The sequence below is a fragment of the Chiroxiphia lanceolata genome, chromosome 5 (genome assembly GCF_009829145.1).
Source record: "Chiroxiphia lanceolata isolate bChiLan1 chromosome 5, bChiLan1.pri, whole genome shotgun sequence".
NCBI classification, from domain to species: domain Eukaryota; kingdom Metazoa; phylum Chordata; class Aves; order Passeriformes; family Pipridae; genus Chiroxiphia; species Chiroxiphia lanceolata.
This window is the reverse complement of record NC_045641.1, coordinates 71,837,200-71,855,003: the sequence shown is the minus strand read 5'-3', so window position 1 is coordinate 71,855,003 and position 17,804 is coordinate 71,837,200. Positions and strand designations below refer to the sequence as shown.

The following is a 17,804-nucleotide window of genomic DNA, read 5'->3' as shown; positions in this document are numbered from 1 at the left end:
CTGTGCACTATTTGCTGTATTTTTCAGACTAATGGACACATATCTGGAAATGGAGATGTTTATCAAGAAAGGCTGGCTCGTCTGGAAAATGATAAGGAATCTCTTGTTCTGCAAGTGAGTTGTCACCCCAGTTATTTTTTTGTGCTCTTACCTTCATGAGACTTTTTGATAGCATGTGATAAAAACCTCTGAGAATTTATTTGAAGTTATGATGTCTTGGACAGTTAACCCAGATTAAGGATGGGTGTGGATTTAGATTGCAGGAAAAATCCAAAGACCTTTATGTCTGCGTATCCAATCTATCTTTGAATCTTGTTAGCTGAGCATGTCGGCAGAGCAGCCACCTACTTACATTCATGTATATCTTTAATATCCCCACTTTCCATGACCATTCCCATGATGGCTGCATCAGGAGACAGATATCCTGTCCTTAGGAAAGGTGTCTCAAAGGTGTTGTCTTGGTCCTGTCCAGCCTTGGGCTGTGTGTTTTAACCTCCTTTGCTTTTTTTGCTCTCAAGAGGAGAAACTGGTTGTTATGGTACACAATGTGTGATCCTTGGGAAGGAGAATAAATTGTAAGCAGTGAGATTTGGCTATTTGGTTGTTAAGGTAGGAACTAATGGGTTTAGTTAATGGATTGTCACAGCAAAGGCATAATTGTTGGTAGCAAAATGCAGCAGCCACCCCTCATGGAAACTTCCAGGACAAGCCAAGAGGGGAGATGCAGAATTGCAATGCACCTGCCAGAACTTTGGCTGAAACTGTGGTGTGAAGGAGGAGTTTTTTCTCCTTTCTTGTTGCCTTTGCTGAGTGTTGTGTCCACTGCAGAGCTCTGCTGCTTCTTCTCCTCCCTGCATGGTCCCATTTCATCTTTGGCCCAGCCAGCACGTGCAGTTCTTCAGCTGACACAGACACAAGGTGCTAAACGTGCATCCCTTTTTCCCTGCTGTCCAGGTAAGCGTGCTCACAGACCAGGTGGAGGCCCAAGGAGAAAAGATTCGGGATCTGGAGTTCTGCCTGGAGGAGCACAGGGAGAAGCTGAATGCCACAGAGGAGATGCTGCAACAGGTATTTCACAGCTCCATGCCTGTCTTGCTGTCTTGTCTTCCTTCTGTCCTAAAAAAACCTGCATTTTGCTTTGGTGAGAGCAGTGCACTCCAAGGTGTTCCAGCCCTTGATATCTCTTAGCTAAGGGGTAATTTTCTACTATATTTACTTTCAAATGTAGTAGAAGTCATTGTGCTTAGTAATGTCAGGGCTGCTTTACACTGTAAGAATCCAGTTCTGCTCTTCTTTGAGTCCTTCCCCACTGAACTTCAAAGAGCCTTTAGATCAAAACCCTGTGGCAGGATGGGTGGATTCCCTTCACAGCTCCTTGCTGCCCACAGCAACTGTGATGACAAATGGGCTTTTTTCTCGTCCTGGCAGCCAGCCCATGATAATGCCCCCGTGATCCCAGATGCATCCTAGGTTCCTGGAGTCTGTCAGATGGATAATAGCTGTGTCCCAGGGCTTCACAGAGTGCAAGGAAGAGGGTGATGCTTTTCCCCATGAAGGAGACCTTTAGCTGTCAAAATAAATCACTGATTTCTTCCCCTTGGGTGAATAATACTGTTCTCTTTATCTTGAATCAGGAGCTTTTAAGCAGAACAACCCTTGAAACTCAGAAGCTGGATCTTATGGCAGAGATTTCCACTCTGAAATTAAAGCTTACATCTGTAGAGAAGGATAGATTGGACTATGAGGACAGATTCAGAGACACAGAGGTGAGTAAAAGCCAATGGAATAAATTGTGAAATCTGTGTGTGTCTTCACATTACCTGAAGGGAACCTGAACCAGGCAAGAAGGGAACTCATCTTTAAGGTTAAAAAAATGTATCTCTTAAAATAAGAAGTGACCCCTTTGTTAAATTCTGGTTTTACAAAGGAAGATTCCCAGAACCAGTTTGGGATTCCTACCATCAGAGCTGCCATCCCTGGCAGTGCTCCCCTCAGGCATTTGCCCTCTGTGCATTGCAGGTCCGTGCAGCTGAATCTTGTTCATTTTTGAAGCCAGAAAGCTTCAAAACAGGTGGGCAAACCCAGTTTTTCCAGGAAACTGCAAATATCAGGCTGAGCTTTGCTGACAGGATGACATACTCATATCAGAAAAACCTTGGATCTGTCTGCAAAGCAGAACGAAGTTTCTACTTCTGGATTTGTAAACGAGCTGAAATGTCAGGTGTTCATATTGTGGATATTCCAGATGTCCTTCATTTCTAGAAGGAAAAAAGCCATATTGTCATCACAGGAGAGCAAATTTCCACTTCAGTCAGTGGTTTCCCACCTCCTTAGTTTCCAGTGAAGCATCATTCCTCACTTGTATTTATGAGCATAAGGAAAAATGTTAGGCTTGCTTTTGAATTGCTTTCTTTGGACCTGAAGCCCACAGGTTAAAAACTAATTACTTGAATTGCTCTCAGATTTGAAAGTAAGTGATTCTGTGTGTGGTGACAGCTGTGTGACAGCACATTTTCCAAGCTGTGGGATGGATCCATGTGCCTGCTGTCACCTTTTCCTCTGGTTCAGTAACAGGTCTGATTTCCTTACTCTCTTTCTATCCTTATTTTTATTAAATCTAGTTAATCGTAGAGTTCTCCTGTACTCCCCCTTTCTTTGTTTCCCCCCTGAACTGCAGTCTCTCCATAATTTAATAGCACAACTCACATACCAAGAAGATGGATGTGGAGCTACCGTTTCCTAGAAAAGTGGTTCCAGTGTGGGGAGCACACCATGCACTGCAACTCTATAAACTGTGTGCAAAAGACTATGAAGACCTTTCTCTTTGAAATACCTTGAAATACGCTTAATGCCTTTGATAAAAATAACTTAAATTATCTTTTATTAGGGGCTATATAGATTTATTTCCTGGGTGTTTATGCCAGAACTAATGAACTATTACTAAAATGTTCCTCCCTCCCTTTGAAAACCAGAATGATGTAGTTTAGTGTGATAGAAATTGTTATATTGTTTCTTCCTTGCTTCAACACTTTATAGCTGTAAAAAGGCTTAGGCTTAAACACTGAAAGGGGTAATATATCTTAATTTCCATTTGGTTCAGTGGGAAAATGAATGGCTGATTAGTTGTAACTGTCTCAACCCTTACAAAATCTCAAAGTGGTATTTTGGAGGCAGTGCTTTATCAGAATTACACAGTATTTTATTCCTCTTTAAAGTAGTAGATTATCAACTATTTTAGATGAGCTGAGTATTTAAATGAATATTTAAAATATTTGACCATAAAACACATTGTGGCATTTACATGGAGTGTTCAAAATGGAAATAGATTCTTACCCAAACTGAGAAAGAAAAACTATGACTGTTGCTTCTGATTTTATTTAGGGAAAAGAAAAAAAACCCATCATTGACATCTGACAACTTTTGTGGAGCTACTGGCTCCTACAGAATTACCATTCAAATTAAATCCTTGTATTATCCAGTTGTTCCTTATGTCTGTTGTTGCACCTTCCCATTCCAGCTTGGTTGGTTACTCATGTTCTCCATTCTTTCTCTAAAGAGATGCTTCACTGGGCCTTTCTGCTCTAGGATTTGCTGTCTAGATGTTCACAAATACACAGCTTTTTCCCAAAGCTAATTATATACTTAATAGAGATTTGTAATTGTTCTGTTCTCTAAATCATTCCAGTCTTTTCACTTTCTCAGCAGGCACCAGCATTATTTTCCTTAAGGAACATGGGTGGTCTGAGTTGGGCTGAGTTTATGTAAGAAAATACCTTACAAGGGAGTTTATTTAGGGAGGAGTCCATAACCATAACTAACTTTGAAGCAGCAGCCAGAGGGTAAAACTGGCTCAGTCACGGGAAGATCTTCATAAGTTAACCAACTCCAGTGTCCCTTGTGCACAGGAGTTTCTGAGAGGAGTAGTTTGTGTTCCCAGTGCCAGTAAGGAAAACCTCTGACCCCCACAGCTCAAAGTTATCATTGATTTTTTTTTTTTGTGCACTTGCAAGGGAGTAATTGAAAACATTCTGGGGGAAAAGCATGCTGTTAGGACTTGTCTTGAACTTCTGTTTAACACCTGGGAGAAACTGTATGGTATTTTTTGGTCACCAGTTACCAGTGGTAAAGGGTCTGATTACCCATGAGGTCCATAAGAAATTAATCAGAATAATTTAGTTTCTGCTCCAGGATCTTACACTCTTGAATTCTGGTTGAATTCACTCAGCAGTGAGTGCCACGCAGTGTATTTTGACATCGGGTCATGCTGCAGGAGAGAAAAACCCTCCAAAATCAATTGTCATAGTGTCAAAGGTGACCATCAGATTTGGGAATAGAACGGAAAACTGAGAAATAGAGTCCCTGGATATCTGTGAAGCTCTGAGTTGGTTGACTTAGGTGGTGTGATTTTGTGTACAGAGTGCCTTTTATTGCTGCTTTTATTGTTGCTGCTTTCCTACCAATGGGTAGCTTTTGTTCTGGGGCTTTTACTGAATTTTCTCATTGTTTCTGGTCTTCTTTTTCCCTTTGCTCAGGATTTGATCCAGGAAATAAATGAACTGCGGTTGAGAGTGGGAGAAATGGACAATGAAAGACTCCAGTATGAGAAAAAACTGAAAACAACCAAAGTAAGTGAGGCTGAGGGGAAGAAGCAGAGGTGGGTCTAAGTCAGGCTTTAGGAGTTCATTCTCTTTTCCCTAATCCCTGCCTGCACGCTGCTCAATCTGAGTCCTCTCGGACCCTGGGGTTTCATGGTTCTCACTTAGCAGCAGGGGCTATTTCCATATGTCATGCTGTGGTTTTCAGCCTGAGCAGTGTTTTTTATGAAGGATAACTTACCTTGCTGTTATCAGTAAATTTATTCCTTGTTTAGACCCTTGTTTCACATGTGTCAAGAAACATGAGTTGCAGTACACAAGATGTATGCCATAGTTGAGACCAAAATTGAGCATTTATTTTCTTCTGTGTGCTAAAAATAAGCCACTTCTGAAGTGAAAACATTCACCTAAGTATTTCTAGCAGCCTGTTTCTCTGAGTGTCTAACTTCTCTTTGCCATTTAGCCTTGTCTCTTTTCTACCTTTAGTTTTCTCTCACTCCTCTGTCTCTGTTACCAGTCTTTAATGGCCAAACTTTCTAGTATGAAAATCAAAGTGGGTCAGATGCAGTATGAAAAGCAGCGGATGGAGCAAAAAAGCCAGATATTAAAGGTGTGGTAGTTTCTGGGGGACACTGGGCCTGTTTTGAATCCTTCATGTCCTACCCTTTTACAGTCTGTCCTGCATCGTGCTGTCATGCTCTGTTCTTCATTAATTGCTGTGTGTTGGTATGCAGTGTGCCCTTCCTTGTTAGAGAGCTCTTGATGTAGATATTCCTTGTAAACAGCTTTTATTTTGCATGGGAGAGGATTTTAGTGTTGTAAACTTTGCATAGGTTACACCTAATGGAATTAGACTTGGATTAAAACCATGCCCCTTCTGAGGAAAGATTGCCTTGTGTGTAGCTTGCATCCATTATTCAAGCAGAACATTTTATCACCCTTTTATAGAAAATTTATTCATGAAAACTAGCTGGAAAATAGTGATTCTTCTGTACTCCCCCCCGCCCCACATGTAAATTTGCATATCATGTTTCTAATTCAGAGGGAGAAATACACATTGACAGCTCTAGTTGCCTGTGGGTATAACAGCAGCTTCTCAAGTGACCAAGAAATGGTCTTATTTTGGAGGAGCACGGATCCTACACTGGCAGAAATCCCATCGAAATCAGTGCCACACTGGAGCACTGGAGAAATGTACTTATTGCCCAGCCGCTGTTGTGGAAGAAGCTTTAATTTCTTGACAATTTTAAGGTTGATCTATTTTTTTTTTAAATGATGCTTTAGAGCAAACATGAACCAATTACAGGAAATTCCATAGTTTGGGTTGCAGACATCGCTGTATATTTGCAACAGATCTTTTGAGGGTTAGCTCAGGAAAATACCTAAGCCACAGTATTTTCTAGTTTGGTTTATTCCTTTAAGGATTTAAAACATCAGTTACAAGCTGTTAATGCCAAAATGCTGAGTCTTGCCTTGTTTTGCTTTGTTTATAAACTGAACAAATTAAATTTTCAGTGTTGGGTACATTTGCACTGAGGGCCCTGTCTTGATGATGCTGTTGCACAAGATATCCTCGGACATCAAAGAAACATGTTACTAAACTGGGTAGGATTTGACTCAAATTTTAAAAAGTTAAATGCATGGAGCCGTGCCAGTTCACTTGTTAGTGCAGATGGTTAGATCTAAGTTAAAATTTGACAGCGTTTTTCTAATACACCCCAACTCCCCCAAAACACCATCTGTCTCATTCCCAAGAATCTCAGCTCCGAGCTTCCTTCCCTAGTGTTTGATCAGCAAACCCAAACTGTGGCAGAGGTACCACATTTGTGTCTGAACTGCTTTCCAGTGTGTGTGTCCATGTGCTTGGTGGTGTTGTGGTTGATTTTTCTTCCATAGAAGCAGTGGTTATTTCTGAAACTGTCCTCAGCCTGGTTGTTTGGCTTTGAACATGCAAAATGCCCTATAAATACCAAAATAAATCTCTGGAGATTTTAGCCTTTACCCTCATCATCTGCACTTTTTCTGTCTCTGCAAGGTTAAATAAATAAGAAAACTCCTTTATTTTATTTTTTTTTAATCTTTACTATTTCTTCTTTAAATTTAGATGTAAAATCTCTTTACAATGAGACTGACAATTTCAGACCACTGGTTTTGCCCCCAGAGGTCTGTTGTGATGTCCAGGGTCATTTTGGTGGGTGTAAATGTCAGGAGACCCTGGGTCATTTCCATAGGCTGAGGATCTGCCCAATGTGCTTCCTAGAAGGGAATTTTGGAAACATCTCATGTGTGTGTGGAAGCTGTCCCTGAGTGACTCTGTGTCTGTTACAGGATGAACTCTCAGCTTTGAAAGACAAACTGGAGCAGAAGGAAGCCGAGGTAAAAAGGTTGCACGAAAAATTGGTTTGCAAGCTCAAAGGAGAAGGAATTGAAATCCTGGACAGAGGTAAAAGAAGGCTCTGTCACTATGTCCTCCTCAGTCACCTCATCTGAGGTCGTGTCTCCATGAATGGTTGTACAGGAAATAACTGATAAAAGCCTCAATTTTCTTAAGCTTTGTGTTTACCTCTTGTAATATATTTAGTGGGTGTTGACAATGCAGCTGCTGAAATTACTGTCAAAGCAAGTTCTTGATCAAATTTAAACTGGTCAAGAGATCCCTAGTTAGATCTTTATGTGGCTTGTTTGAGGCCTAAAAAGATGCAATTTATATTGGCCAAGAAAGATTTAAAAGAATTTCAACAAGTTCCCCGAAAAGATTGAAAAGGAAATTTTCCTGCCTGGGTATTTATGGGCTTTGTGCTACTTTTTTTTATCTATGGAATACCAGACTTACAGACCAAAGTGTGATGTGGACCTACCTGTAAGTAGGTGAAATTGAGGATTGATTCTAGATTTGTGCACTGGTTAAGTCCAAATCTTAATTAGGCTTGAATTAGCACAAAAATTTTCCTTGCTAGGTAATTCTTTTATCTGCTTGCAAAGAAGAAACTAAATTAGTACTTATTTAAGTTTAGATTCAGGATTTATTTTACTTGAAACTAGAATTTTTTTGTTAAAGCCTCACAAAAATTTTCCAGAGACTTTCTTAGCCCGCTGCAATTTAAATTCTGAATATATCTCGCTGGTAATTATTGCTGATTTTAAGATCATGCTTTCAAAGTGTGTTTTATAGAAAACAAAGCCACAAGAGATTAGTCTCCTCCCCTGACCTGAGGAGGAAAAGGCTGTGTGTAGATTGTCACATTTTATTTAATAAAATGATCTGTTTTCAAAACCACTGGCTAAAATCACTACAAGTGACCACAATGAGCCATGATTCCATTTTTATTTAAGGACATTTAAATGTGAACAAGGTCTGATTTTATTGCATTCCTGACTACTTATATAGGGCTTTTTTTTCGTGAGGAGCTGCTTGAACTCCCATTACCCTCTGGCCCTCAACTTTAGTTTAGTTTTCAGTACAACTCAGCAAAAGATCTTTTGCAATGATGAAACATATTTTTTCTGCCTTGGATCAATATTAAGAAACATAGATTATCTACCTCATTAGCTGAATGAAGTGAGGAATAGTTGACTCTTTTATTATCGGTGTTCTCTGAAAAGTTATTTAATATCATAACCTTCGTGCTAATTTCAAATCCAATGGGTTTTCCTGCACAGATGAAAATTGTAAAAAGAAGCTCAAAGATAAAAGTAAGGTTTCTGGTGTCTTTCTCCAAGCATTTGCATTCCGGAAGTGCTTTCCAGAATAGCTTCCTGCATGTGTTTGCAAAACTACTTTAACAAACATGGTTAGGTTGCATCATCTATAACCCTTAGTTAGAGTAAAACTGGAGAATAAGAGTGGAGATATCACATTTAAAAACCAAAATTTTCTAAGAAAAGCTGATAGGCAAAGAAAGATTTGGTCTCAGGAAGACCCACAAAGCAGTTGCCTCTCAGTGAAATGCAGCTGCAATCCAGTAAACCAGATTTTCAGCCAGCAGAACTGAGGGAAAATCATTGGAACTGGCTCAGTTACTGGTTTAGTTTCTAAATGTCTTTCATCTGGAAAGCCATCCAGGCAGCTTGTTTTCTTCTTGCATTTCATTAAGGAGGAAAATGTTCTTCCTGCTCTGTTTGCTTTCCAAGAATTTTTGGGGAGTTAAAATAGTGTAAAAGGCTTTCTTGCCTGTGAGTTTGGTGAGAAGTTTGCCTGTGTTTGTAGCAAAATTGAAAGTTCACTTCATTTACACAAGGTGGATTTTTAGGAGAAAGTGGAGATTATTTCTATTCTCTTTGGATTTCTAGTCCAGAACACCTCCAGAACATACATATTTCCATGTATTTATACTTCTTGGTAAATAAGGATTATAGATGAAGTGCTGTTGTCTGTATTAAGTACCTTGTTCAAGTCGGAATATATATTTATTCCAGCATGACTGCTCATCACAGCAAAGACTTGTTTCATTCCATTGTGCTGTCCTAATTTCTACATCCATACTGAATTAAGGCTGTAATTAAGCATCACTGCCCAGTGCTTCCTTCATCATATCTATTAATCCAGTTGCTTTGGATAGTGGGTTTTTGAGATGCCATTTGGGGTGTTTGTTGACTGTTGTAAGAGGATGCATTTTATTGCACTCCAAATGGAGTATTTTTTATTTCAAACTTTTTGTTTTGTAATTATTTGGCTATTTGAAAGGTGGAGATAGTGAAAAGTAAAGTAGTAGTTTTACTCTTGAGTTTTCCATTCTCTTAAGTTCCTGAATTTAATAATTTCTTTGATAAAATTGTCAGAGAAGAGGTTTTGAAGAAAAGGGATTTCTTCTATATATTTCCATCTAACCCAGATTTTAAATGGCTTATGCTTTGTCTGTTAATTTGTAAGTTTACTTTCAGATATTACTGAATTGCTTCTAGGGTTTTTTTTTGTTTTTCTTATTTTCTCACAGTGTCTGGTTTAAATTGACTTGGAGAACTGTGTTGTGTTTTTAGATATAGAGGTACAGAAAATGAAGAAGGCGGTAGAATCTCTAATGGCAGCAAATGAAGAGAAGGTAGCAAAGTCATTATTTTTTCAGTAATCATTCTTCAGATTGATTTATATCTCTAAGAAAACCTTCATGTATGAGCCTTTCACAATTCAATTAAAAACCAAGCTTCTAAAAATTGATGATTTTTTGTAGTCAGAAGCACAGCAGTGCCTTTAAGGGACTATAACTGAGCATTTATGAGCTCTGTGCATGTACAGAGGGTCCTTACAGAGTCCTTCACTGTTGAGTCATTGAATTCAGTGTGACTACAATTTATACCATGTTCTGAAAATGTAAAGAGCTCCATAAAAGTGCCATATTGCAGGTTATGTTCCTGAAAGGGCTTTCTGTGAAGTAGGAATTGTTTTAAGGGATGGTTTTGTGCTTTCATATGCATGTGCATTTTATAGGATGTTTTCTTTTGATCACCAAAGCCCTAAATCCTTTGTACGTGGCCAATTTATTATACTCTACCTTTGACTTAACAAGGGAACTTTCAAGGCTGGGACAATAATCAGGTGGTAGTTTTTGCTAAATACAGGTTTTGATACTACAAAACCTCCCAGCATTCTGAGTCCTGTCCCATCCACACTTCCCACTTCTTTTAGTCTCACAACCAGTTAAATTGAAGAATGTAGTTATTTGTATTTCTGGGGGAGGAAGCACAGTCACAACTTCTCTTTATTTTAGGATCGGAAGATAGAAGAGCTCCGGCAATCTCTGAACAGGTACAAGAAAGTTCAAGACATGGTGATACTGGCTCAAGGTAAAAAAGGTATTGTACAACCAAAAAAAATTAAACTCTGCCCTCATTTAAACTCCAGGTGCATTGTGGTAGGGAGCTTAGCTGGGAAACTGAAATGGTACCTGTAATTTATACCATAACACGGTCCATTCCATATGTTCCAAGACTGGTGGAGGTTTCCAGATCCAGCAGCTTCTGATCCCTTGAGGTGATAAATGTTGAGCTGGTCAAAAGTTTGAGTTTGCCTGAGTTTGTTTAGGACAGACTTGGGCTTGTGGCTTTTGTTGGCTGTGCAGGTGTTGGAGGTGGATCCATCCTCCATCTCCCTCTCCATCCTAGGAGAGGGATGCAGGAGCCTCCAGGGGTCCTTTCAGAGAGTAAGGATTGTCAAAAGCTGAGGAGTGAGGAAGCAAAGTATGTATTTTTGTGGGGCTGAGTGTTTTGAACAGGTATTGTTTTTTCACACCTTCAAACACAGGAGGTTATTAGAACAGGCCTCGAGTCTCTGGGAACTGTGTTTTGGGGTCACTTCACGGAGCGTGAACAGAGATTTCTGGCAGTGAAAACTGGGCAAGAGAGGTTTTGGCTGTGAACAAACTTCCGCTTGTGTTTGCTTCAGGTCTTTGGCAACGAGTGTGAGATTTCTGCTAACTTTGAAGGAAGCCTTGGTTGTCTTTAACAACCAATCCAAGGCTTTGGCAGGACCAGGGCAGTTCAGGAGCAACGCTAGGAGCAGAGGATGCTGGATGGGCTTCAGCATGAATGGAATGAGACACACTGAGTTTGTGGCAGGCTGCAAACACCATGTAGGGTGCTGCTAGCCCACTCTTGAGCAGTGGGCTCCATTTTTCCTGTGGGTAACTTAGAGATAACAGAGAGACAGCTTAAGTTGCAGGCAGACTTGACCTCCTGGTCTTTTCCTAGTGAATAAGGGAAAAGAAGTATTTAGTATGAAATTCCAGAACATGGAGAGGAAATAACTACTCCAGTTTATTCAGCTTGTTGAAAGCAATCCCACTAAATGCCCTGAGGGCATTTGCTGGAGTTTTTGCTGTTGGTCTATGTTCCTCCCTCTGTTCCAACTCGTCTGTGTTGTGGTGGTTGGATTGGGAAGCTACACTGGCAATGACTTCCCTCCCTCTATTGTGGTCTGTCCTAAAAAAACCCAACAACCAAATCCTTCCATTTTTGACCCATAAATGACTGCACCTTGCATGGGCACAAGGGTCATCATGTATCCAGAAATAAAGCCAGCAATTTTCCATGTTCTCTCCCTTCAGGCAAGGAAAGTGACAGTGAAGACTTGAATTCAGGGTCTGTTTCCACGGTTTTACTGGACACACCAAGTCTGACTGACCCAGAGAAAAGCCCATCCCCAACCCCAGTGACAGCATCTCCAATCCACGATGAGTTTAATGTGAATATTCATGAAGAGGTGTCTTTTTTCCTTCCTCATTTAATACTCTTGGTCCTGGAAAACCTTGTTTGTGCTGATTTCATATTGCAGATGCCAAAACTCAAGTTTCTGAAAAGACTTCTTTTCTGAGTTGCACAGTTTGTAGTAATGTCTCATATCCTTTTGGAGAATGTAGTTTTCTTGTGAAAGCTGCTGAGGAGTTTGAATTAAATTTATTTTTCTTAATCATCAAATGGGATCGGTAGACAGTAAGTACATAGCTGTATTTGCCATGAGAATGGGTCTAAACTACTTTTCCTATCAAACATATAGAAATTAGTTTTCATATCAAACACAGCTATTTTAGGAGCTATATTTGGCAGGAACTTGAAGGAAACAAGTAAATAAGCAGGACTTATTTAATATATCCTGTCATATTTATTACATTATTGCATCCATGATAAGTATGTTGTGGTCCAATATCTGATTTTTGCAAACAGATTTTCCAGTAATAAAACTATAGATCTCTTCTCTTAGAAGTCTGAGTCAGAGCAGGGTCTTGACTTACATGACTTACACTATGAAGAAAATTAAATTAAATTGAATGTTTAGCAGTTTTTTTGTATTCTCTGAGTGGCTGAGGACAAGTGTAAACCTGAAAAGTGAACTACCCTTCATGGTCCCTATGGTAGAGACAGATTTAGGAGGCAGCCTTGGGAGACTTGGGAGTTTTTGTCTGTGCTGTAGCTTATCTGTGCAATGATTCGTGTTTTATCTTCAATGCCATCTTTCAAATAGTAAATCACTGTATTACAATAGAAAAAAACCTTTCGAAACCTTATTTCAGACCCTCCTTTTCACAGTTTATCTGTTACTCTTTTTTCATATATGACTGCTTCATTTCAGCTCAGAAGAGTGTAACACATATCCTTCATCCTTTTCAGAACTCCTTACAGATCCACACCAGTATTTTACAGATTTCAATTCCTTCTTTTTCATCAACATCCAAGAGCTCAGAAGCTGATGCAGAGAGAGTGAAAACACAGCCTAGGCCAGATCCTGCAAGTGAAATGAGGTATTATTATGGTTTCCATGCATTTTTCAATTGTAAATTCAATATTCTGGGACGTTTAATGAGGTTAATAATCTGTAAGTGACTAAATTGTCAAGACATTAAGTCAGTTAAACAAGGCTGGCATTCATCTGAGTAGCTGTAGCAAACTAAGCTAATGTTCATGAAGTGCAATGGTTAAATCCTTCTTGGTAAGCAAGGAGTGGCCTTCACCTTCCACCAGCATTTCTAATCCTGCACCCGCCTTGCCCTGAGAGGAGATGGAAAAGCACCCCAGACTCACACCTACACAAGGGCTGTGCTTGTGTTTTTCTACTGGCTCCAAATCCCTGGCTTTATATAAAGGAGTATCAAATACTAAGAACCCAGAGGCAGGAAAATCTTATTGACTTTAAACAATCATCAATCTTAGTGTGAAAAATCAGTGCAAGCCCAAGTTGATGTGGGATTTTTCCATTCCAGTCAAGGAAAACATCCTGTCCAGAAGACCAGCTTGGCTTGGTTTCTGCTGTGCCTCATGCAGCTTATCTTTATCTTGAGCTCACCTTTGTCCTTTATCTTTCACAAGACTTGCCAACCTGAAGGGAATATTTGCCATGTGCTAGTATCATAAGAGCTGAAGTGAAAGCACAATTAAAGCAGTCTGAAATGATGGGATTTCTGTCCAGCAAAATATTTTTTCTGTATCTTCTTTGTTTTTACAGTGAAGGAAGATCAGCAGGTTCCTCCCCAGAAACTCGTCTGTGTGATAGTCCAGTGTAAGTACCATAATCAAAACTGTTTAGGAGACATATATTTATATATGATTGTCAACTTGAAAACTCCGACACCCCCCCCATATTTTACACACACATGCAAACACATCAGCTAATTCCAACAAAGATGGGATTTAGTGATGGCGGGTTTCTGCTCATGTCCTGAGCTTTCTTGATCATTACTTTCCAGTGCTTTGTCTGTGCACAGTTACTTTCTGTTACATCAGTGGTAGACTGTCAGTATACTCTGAAATTTATAGTTTTCCACAGTACACACACATTTGATTTGCTTTTTTCTTTTAATAGTGGGGGAAGGGTGATGAGTGGATTAGAATGAGAAAATAAAAGCCCAATTCTGCTCCCCTTATGTTGGTGTAAATATAAGTAACTTTATAAAATTCAGTGTTTCTCCAAATTTATATGTGGTTATGAGAAAAACTTTAATGGTCATTTTCTTTTCAACCAGACTTGAGTGTTCTAGACTGTAAATCCCACCAGAAATTGTGGGATATCTGGTCCTAAATGGAAAATAGAACCGAAGTTAAAATACTAAAACACTCATACTTGGCTTCTCTAAGGATTAAATTAGTCAAAAGGCAGTTGCTAAAAATACTGTTTTTCATAGCTTTTGTTTGTATCAATTCTTTTACTTGTGTAACTTCTGCTTGTGCTTCTGAAAATATGATGTTAAATAAGAAGCCAACAAAATCCAAAGGTGGGCATTGTGTCACTGAAGCATCAGCAGCAGTAATTATGGTGTAATTAAATTTTGTGGTCTTTGATTACTGCATTGATTGTCTTATTTCAAAGCATCGTTGGTTTTAGTGTATCTCAGCATGTTTACAGTGCTTTCTTTAAAGCTGGTTCCTGTGTCTCAATCTTAGCAAATTTAATTTCAATAATTTAGCTTTGTTTTTATGTCGTTGTCCCAGAACTTCCTCGCTGCAGAAGTCCAGCAGTCTGAGCAGTTTGAGGAAAGAGCCATCCGAAGTGGTAGGTTTGGCCTCCTCCTCCCTCCCATCCCCTTAGGAATGGGAGTGACATCTCTGTTGTGGCAGTGACCCCATGGATGCTCTGTTGCCACCTTCTGGGAAATCCTGAGTCAGAGCAGAGCTTGTCATGTGTTAGCAATGGTCACATACATGTGACATCTTCCAGAAGAAAATAAGTCCCACTACCCCTTCCTACTTGAATAATTTTGGAAGACCATGTAATTAATGCATTATAAAATCCAGTCTGGGCTGACTATGTTTTAGGTGGTCAGGAACAAAAATATTAAGCCATTATATGTCTAGCGATAGCTTCAGTTTAGGTTTCTCTAAGTGACCAAAATCAGCAAACCTCCAGCAGTGCCATCAAATCAGGGTGATTCATGTGCTCTTTTGTGACAGCCTGAACTCCTAGAGAGAGAAGCTCCTGAATTCCCTGACACCTCCTGTGTCTGACAGCATAGGAGGGGTGTTGACAGAAATGAAAATGTAACCAGGATTTTATGATGAGAGCTGGAGTTTATGGGTTGGAGGTTTTTGGTTCTTTGCTTGGGCAGCCAAGGAGTAGAGGATGTGGATGTTTCTACCCTGTCTGATTCCTCTTTGGGTCCTCTCAGACTTAACATTCTGCATATCCCTAATTATGTGCACAGCTAATCCTTCACAAAGTAAACCAAAGCAACTTCCATGTCAGCTCACTGACCTCAAAGAAAGCAAGGATTAATCTCTGTGAAATCCAGCTCCAAAGAGATTTATTTTGGGGGAAAAAATGTGCAGGGAAGAGTATTTAATTTCAGAATTTAACTCATAATGAATTGAATGCTGGCTGGAAACCATAGCATTTTAAATGTCTGTCTTAATCTTTCCCAAACAGGACAGAGACCCTGCCCAGAAGCCAACAGAGGTAACAAGTGTGTGTCTGTACATGGAGGAACAGGGGCAGTGAGTGGGTGGTGAAAGACTCTGTGATGTGAAATGACCACACACAGTTCCAGAGGGGGAATATGCTGCAGAAAGGATAGTGTGGAGTCTCTGAGTGTCATCATCACCTCAGTGTCAGTGCTTAATGTCTCACCCTTGCCTCCTCACACATGGATTATCTTCCAGTCTGTTTGAGCTTAAGGTTGCCCTCCAAGCTAATGTTTCCCCCACATATTCTACCACTAGATAATTAGCAAAGCTAACCATTAAGTATTTTACTGACTCTGTAATTACCTTTGATTAGTGTATCTTTAAAACCCTTTGGATTTCCCAGTTGTTTCTGTGAGTAGGAAACTGTGTTTCTGAAAAGACTGTCATTGCAGAACAGTTACCCCTTATGGCCACAGCCTGCATTTGTTACCTATAGGAAGACCTGAGCAAGGATGACAGACCTCAGATACCGCTTGTGGGGTGAATGCTGCATTGATTCAGCAAAAGCCAAAGGATTGTATTTGGATTGTGAATGGGTTTTCTTCCTTCTTCTTTTTTAAAGCAACTGAAACAACCAGCAAAGTTAAACTACTGCTTTAAATTGGTTCACTGGAGTGTCTGCTGTCTCTCCTGGCATTTATTCTCCATGCTTGATACATAATTTCCTCTCAGTTTTGGCAGGAGACATCATCAATTCATCCATTAATTCAGCAATTGCAGAGCAGTGATGGAAAGAGCTCTGACACTTGGCAGAGAACTGATATACCACGAGTGTCTTGCCTCTCTGCTTCCCACTGCTCCTGCAGCTCCCAATGGGGGAGGCAGAAATCCTGGAGAGCTGGAAAAGTTCAAAACCTTCCAGGACTGAATTTTACCTTTTCTATACCTTTGAGCCAAGCTTGCAGAAAGTGAAGAACATCTTAAAGAAGACAGGTTACTCTTAGCAGGTAGTGATAGTAATCCTGGGTCCTGAACATGTGTCATGGTTAAACTCCAACTGAAAACAAAGTACCAGGCAACTGCTCCTCAATTCCCTCTCCCTGCCCTCTCTGCCCTGGTGGGATGGGGAGGAGAATCAGGAGTAAAAAAGGAAAATTCATGGGTTGAGATAAGAACAGTTTAATAATTGAAACAAAGTAAAGTAATATAATAATAACAGTAATAAAAGGGAGAGAAAGAGAGAGAGAGACAAATGATGCACAATGCTGTTGTTCATCTCCTGAGCTACGATGGGCTCCCCTTCCAAGTAACTCCTCCAATTTATATACTGGGCATGGTGTTCCATAGCATGGAATGTCCCTTTGGCCAACTTGGCCATGGATATCCCCTTGGCCATGCTCCCTCACAGTTTCTTGTGCATTTCCTCACTGGCAGAGCCTGGAAAACTGAAAATTCCTTGATGCAGGGTAACCCCTGCTCAGCAACAACCAAAACATCCATGTGTTACCAACACTGTTCTCATCTTGAATCCAAAACACAGCTACTAGGAAAAAATGAGCTCTATCCCAGCTGAAACCAGGACGACGTATTCAAATGAAGATCTTGTTTATGTTTTTCTTTGCGGATTTTACATTTTTTTCTTGTAGTAGCACATGAGAGGGACTTCCCAGGTTTTCTGTCAGCGGTCACTGTGCAGCCCCTCTCAAAAGGCCTTTTGCAATTCCCTTATATTAAATCTTTATTTTCCTATCTTAAGCAGGTTAAACCTCCTGTGGAAGGTCATAGTTTTGCAACCCTGACCCCGAAGTCTGCCTCTCATGGTAGCACGGCAGATGAGGACAGTTTTGGTACCCGCAAGGCCAGATCCTCCTTCGGCCGAGGCTTTTTCAAGATAAAGAACAACAAGAGGACTGCAAGTGCCCCCAATCTGGGTAGGTACCATGCATCTGCATGCAGACCCTGTGCATTTTGAAGGGCCTTAACAACACCTGTAGCTTTCTTAAAAAGCAGGAAGGCCAGCCTTAGTCTCACTGTGACTTTGCGGTATTTTTCTCAGTAGGATGTTTAGGAAGTATCAAATGGCAAGAAAAAAAAGCACTGATGAAGTGTTTGATCTGGTTCAACTTCTGCTGTGATGTTTCCCCTGGGACCTTGCAGGGGGTTGCTGCTATTTTGAAATACTGGCTGTCTGGCAGTAGTTCACACAAGGGATTTATGGTTTTTTTTCTCCCCTAGCTCCATCCTCAGTTTATCTTTCATAAGATATTTCATATGTGCAGAAATGGAGCAGCAACACTTAGTCTTCCCCTTTATTTTTTTTGTATTTAAGCAGCTTTGCAAAAGGGATGGTGACAACAGCAACAGGATTGGCAAGTCATTCAAGCC

The 17,804-nt window shown here is 40.2% G+C and overlaps 1 protein-coding gene across 20 annotated transcripts in view; it reads left to right on the top strand.

The window, feature by feature from the left end:
• The window catches only part of PPFIBP1 (PPFIA binding protein 1), a 96,500-nt gene that overhangs the window by 64,960 nt on the left and 13,736 nt on the right, over window positions 1-17,804 (top strand). For 9 of the 20 annotated variants that reach the window (XR_004357447.1, XM_032689666.1, XM_032689658.1 and 6 more), the window contains 15 exons: window positions 28-114; window positions 955-1,068; window positions 1,635-1,766; window positions 4,533-4,625; window positions 5,113-5,205; window positions 6,924-7,038; window positions 8,256-8,288; window positions 9,573-9,634; window positions 10,301-10,385; window positions 11,636-11,790; window positions 12,696-12,826; window positions 13,528-13,581; window positions 14,511-14,571; window positions 15,442-15,471; window positions 17,176-17,350. Coding sequence is in view for 19 of the 20 variants with exons in the window: in XM_032689666.1 (XP_032545557.1) it covers window positions 28-114; window positions 955-1,068; window positions 1,635-1,766; window positions 4,533-4,625; window positions 5,113-5,205; window positions 6,924-7,038; window positions 8,256-8,288; window positions 9,573-9,634; window positions 10,301-10,385; window positions 11,636-11,790; window positions 12,696-12,826; window positions 13,528-13,581; window positions 14,511-14,571; window positions 15,442-15,471; window positions 17,176-17,350 (1,420 nt within the window). In the remaining variant the exon portion in view is untranslated. The remainder of the gene's footprint in view (window positions 1-27; window positions 115-954; window positions 1,069-1,634; window positions 1,767-4,532; window positions 4,626-5,112; window positions 5,206-6,923; window positions 7,039-8,255; window positions 8,289-9,572; window positions 9,635-10,300; window positions 10,386-11,635; window positions 11,791-12,695; window positions 12,827-13,527; window positions 13,582-14,510; window positions 14,572-15,441; window positions 15,472-17,175; window positions 17,351-17,804) is intronic. The other 11 variants (XM_032689669.1, XM_032689664.1, XM_032689672.1 and 8 more) reach the window with 8 other exon arrangements.